At 60.9% G+C, this 3,100-nt stretch overlaps 1 protein-coding gene across 1 annotated transcript in view; it reads left to right on the forward strand.

Annotated features, from left to right (window-relative positions):
- The first annotated feature begins 1,731 nt into the window (after nucleotides 1-1,731).
- Nucleotides 1,732-3,100, forward strand: part of TRIT1 (tRNA isopentenyltransferase 1) — a 9,769-nt gene continuing 8,400 nt past the window's right edge. The window contains exons 1-3 of the mRNA XM_010147756.1: nucleotides 1,732-1,869; nucleotides 2,293-2,391; nucleotides 2,575-2,723. Of these exons, the coding sequence (XP_010146058.1) occupies nucleotides 1,798-1,869; nucleotides 2,293-2,391; nucleotides 2,575-2,723 (320 nt within the window). The 5' untranslated portion in view covers nucleotides 1,732-1,797. The remainder of the gene's footprint in view (nucleotides 1,870-2,292; nucleotides 2,392-2,574; nucleotides 2,724-3,100) is intronic.

The following is a 3,100-nucleotide window of genomic DNA, read 5'->3' on the forward strand; positions in this document are numbered from 1 at the left end:
CGCCCCAGCAGCATCACTGCTCCAGGGGAGGATTGGGCTTCCCTGCTCCACTAACCTCCGGATCGTCCCTTGTTGCCTGTGGGTCACCTTGGTGTCACCTTGTCCTTGTGTCTGGGGCCTGGGGAGGCAGTGGGTGGAGGCCGCACTGCAGCCGGAGGCTTGGCAGCTTCTCAGAGGGGATTAAGGGGAAATTTGTCTCTGGAAGTCTGGCCCTCTGGCTGGGGTGGTTTCTGGGTGCAGGAGGAGGAAATGAGTATGGCCCTTTTCAGTCTCTTCTCCCATCAGGCCAGTTTGTCCCAAGCTGGGAGACTGCTCCGAGCAGGGAGGTGCTGAGGGCTGAACACATCCTGCACCCGCAGCGCGGAGCAGAGCCGAAGCCACCGCCTGGCACGGAGTCCTTGGCATGGCACAGAGCTGGACAGAAAGGCTTTATGTGCCCCACCGCCACCACGTGCCTGCTGCCAGCACCCTTGGGGTGCGGGTCCCCGTTCTGGTGCCTTGCAGCACCCACTGACGGGCATGCCCGGGGCAGTGCCAGGGCACAGCGGCACCCCGCGCCGGGGAGGGTTGTGTTTGCGTGCCGTGGGGAACAGGGTGAGGAGCCTTCTTCACTTCTCCTGGGGGAAGGATGCTCCCACCTGAAAGGGCTCTGCTCACGGGGCACAGCCGAGCCGTGGGGGTGGGATGCCAGGCTGAGGCACTTGCACCGCCTGGGTCTGCGGGCTGGGCTATGGCTGTTGCTGTGTGCAGCCTGGAGGGTAGATTTGGGCTGTGGCAGCTGCTGGGATCACAGGTTGCCTTTGCTCCTTACCAAGAGTGCTCCCGAGGGGTTGGTTTGGGTGACTTTTCCTTCTGCGCTGCTTTTAGCTGTCTAGCCAAGGGCCTCTCTCAGCAGTGCTCTTCAGGGCTGTGTATCCCAAACTCCAGATGGAAGATGCACCTTGAAGCAGCGAGATGCTGTTGGTTGCATTCACCAGTGTCTCCAGGCACCGTGGAGCAGGACAGTGCCTCTTTTCCCCTGGGGTCACTGGCCTGCACTGACGTGTTTTGTTCCTCTCTGTACCTGGCCAGCTCGCTGAGCGCTGGCAGCAGGCAGCACACCGGGCTTTTAAGGTGTACGTGCGCCGGGACCGTTCGTGTGTGTTTAGGAGGCTCCATGACGTTGCATGTTGCATCCATAGAGATCTTTGTGAGTGAGGGAAGCAGCCACCCTTGTCCTCAAACGAGACTCGGTGCCGTGCTGGCGATGGGCGTGTGGAGAGAGGCACACCTGAGCTTTTCGCTGCGGTGGCAGCAGATGAGGAGCCTGCAGCTTGAGGCAGCCCTCCGCACTTCGGAGCTCTGTGCTTCGGAGCTGAGCTCGGCTGGTTACGCTGACCGGGCTCTGACACCGCTCTCTAATCGCTCTATCAGCCTTCCCTAACTGCAAGTTAGATCAGACCAGGAAAGCGGTTGTGAGCGGTTGGGCTCATGGTTCATCTCCCATGGGCAGGAACAAACATCAGAGAGAGGCAGTTTGGCCCTGGCAGGAGCAGGCGTTGGCGAGGTTCCTGCTGCCTCGCCTGCACGGGGCACGTGCCCCCACCTGTGCTGCCTGCTTCTCCAGGGACCGGCGAGGGGCTCGGAGGGGTGATGGGGCTGGCAGCGGCTGGGCCTGGGGGAAGAAGCGGTGGTCGGTGGGGGTTTCATGGGATGCGGAGGTGAACGACAGGCTCTTCTCTTCCCCAGGTGTACAAGGGCTTGGACATCATCACGAACAAGGTTTCTCCCCAGGAGCAGCGCCTGTGCAGACACCACATGATCAGCTTTGTGGATCCCCTCGTCTCTGACTACACGGTGGTGGATTTCAGAGACAAAGCCGTGGCTCTGATATCCTTTCACGCTGCAGCCTGCCTGGCTGAGCACAGACTTCTCCCCTCAACAGCCAGGCCTGCAAGAGAGATCAGTGTTTGCATCAGCGTTGGGCTCTCCACGCTGCAGCTAACTCTGGTTTCCAGAGGATGCGGCTGGGCCTTCTTTTTCCCGGCTAATGCTGAGGGCAGCCCATCCTCAGGGCTGGCAGGGGAAGATCTCTGCTGCACTGCAACAGTGCTGAGCTGGGTATTGTCCTCCCTGGCAGTTCCTGGGTGTCCCTGAGTTTTGGCACAGGTAGCAGAGGACACCTGTAACCCTGTCGTGCAGTCTCACTGCCTCTGTGGGGCTGGGAGAGTGGGGTCTGGGCCCCAAGCTGCCGCTCCCCACAGCCCTCCCTCCCTGTCCTGCATCTCTGCTTACGCTCCCTGACTGTGGCACATTGAAGATATCTTTGCCCGAGACAAGATCCCAATTATTGTGGGAGGAACCAACTATTACATCGAGTCCTTGCTCTGGAAGGTCCTTATCAACACCAAGGTATCGCTGGGGGACTGCTTATCCCTCTGGGAATGGGTGAGCCCCATGGTCAGGGCAGGCTTCCTGCTAGAGCAGGGCAAGGAGAACCAAAAGCCCCTCATTCACCCTGTGGGGCTGGGGGATCATTTTGCTTGTGCTGGCCTTGCACATGGATTGGACTCAGGGCTGCCTCGTGCCCCACAGGAGAAGGCCAGCACGGCTCCTGGGCCAGTCGCCGACAGGAAAGTGGAGCTGGAGCAGCTGGATGGTGTCGAGCTCCATCGCCGCCTGAGCCAGGTGGACCCAGAGATGGCAGCCAAACTACACCCCCACGACAAGCGCAAAATGGCCAGGTGAGCTTGGTGTGCCGAGGGCAGGGGGTGCCAGGGCCCCGGCACCCCTTCCTGAGGGAATCATGTGCCTGGGAACACGGTAAGATGGGTTCTCACACCCCAGCCGAGTGCTCAGCCTCTGAGCAAGGTGCGTGGGGACCTGGGTGCTGGGGAGCTCTCTGGGGTCTGAGACCTTTGGCCATGCAGCCCCCAGCTTGAACCGCCTTTGGGGTCCAGGAGTGGCTTGGTGCACCAGGGCTGCTCCCGCTGCGGTGCCCCAGCAGCAGGGTTTATCTGGAGCTATTTAAAGAGCAAGCTGCTGTGCTGGCTGAGTAACATACCTGAGCAGTGTGGGAACAGCGCGGCAGCAAGACCAGGCTTGCTGCTTTGGTGGGCCC

This window comes from Eurypyga helias, unplaced genomic scaffold (assembly GCF_000690775.1).
Source record: "Eurypyga helias isolate BGI_N326 unplaced genomic scaffold, ASM69077v1 scaffold19492, whole genome shotgun sequence".
NCBI lineage: Eukaryota > Metazoa > Chordata > Aves > Eurypygiformes > Eurypygidae > Eurypyga > Eurypyga helias.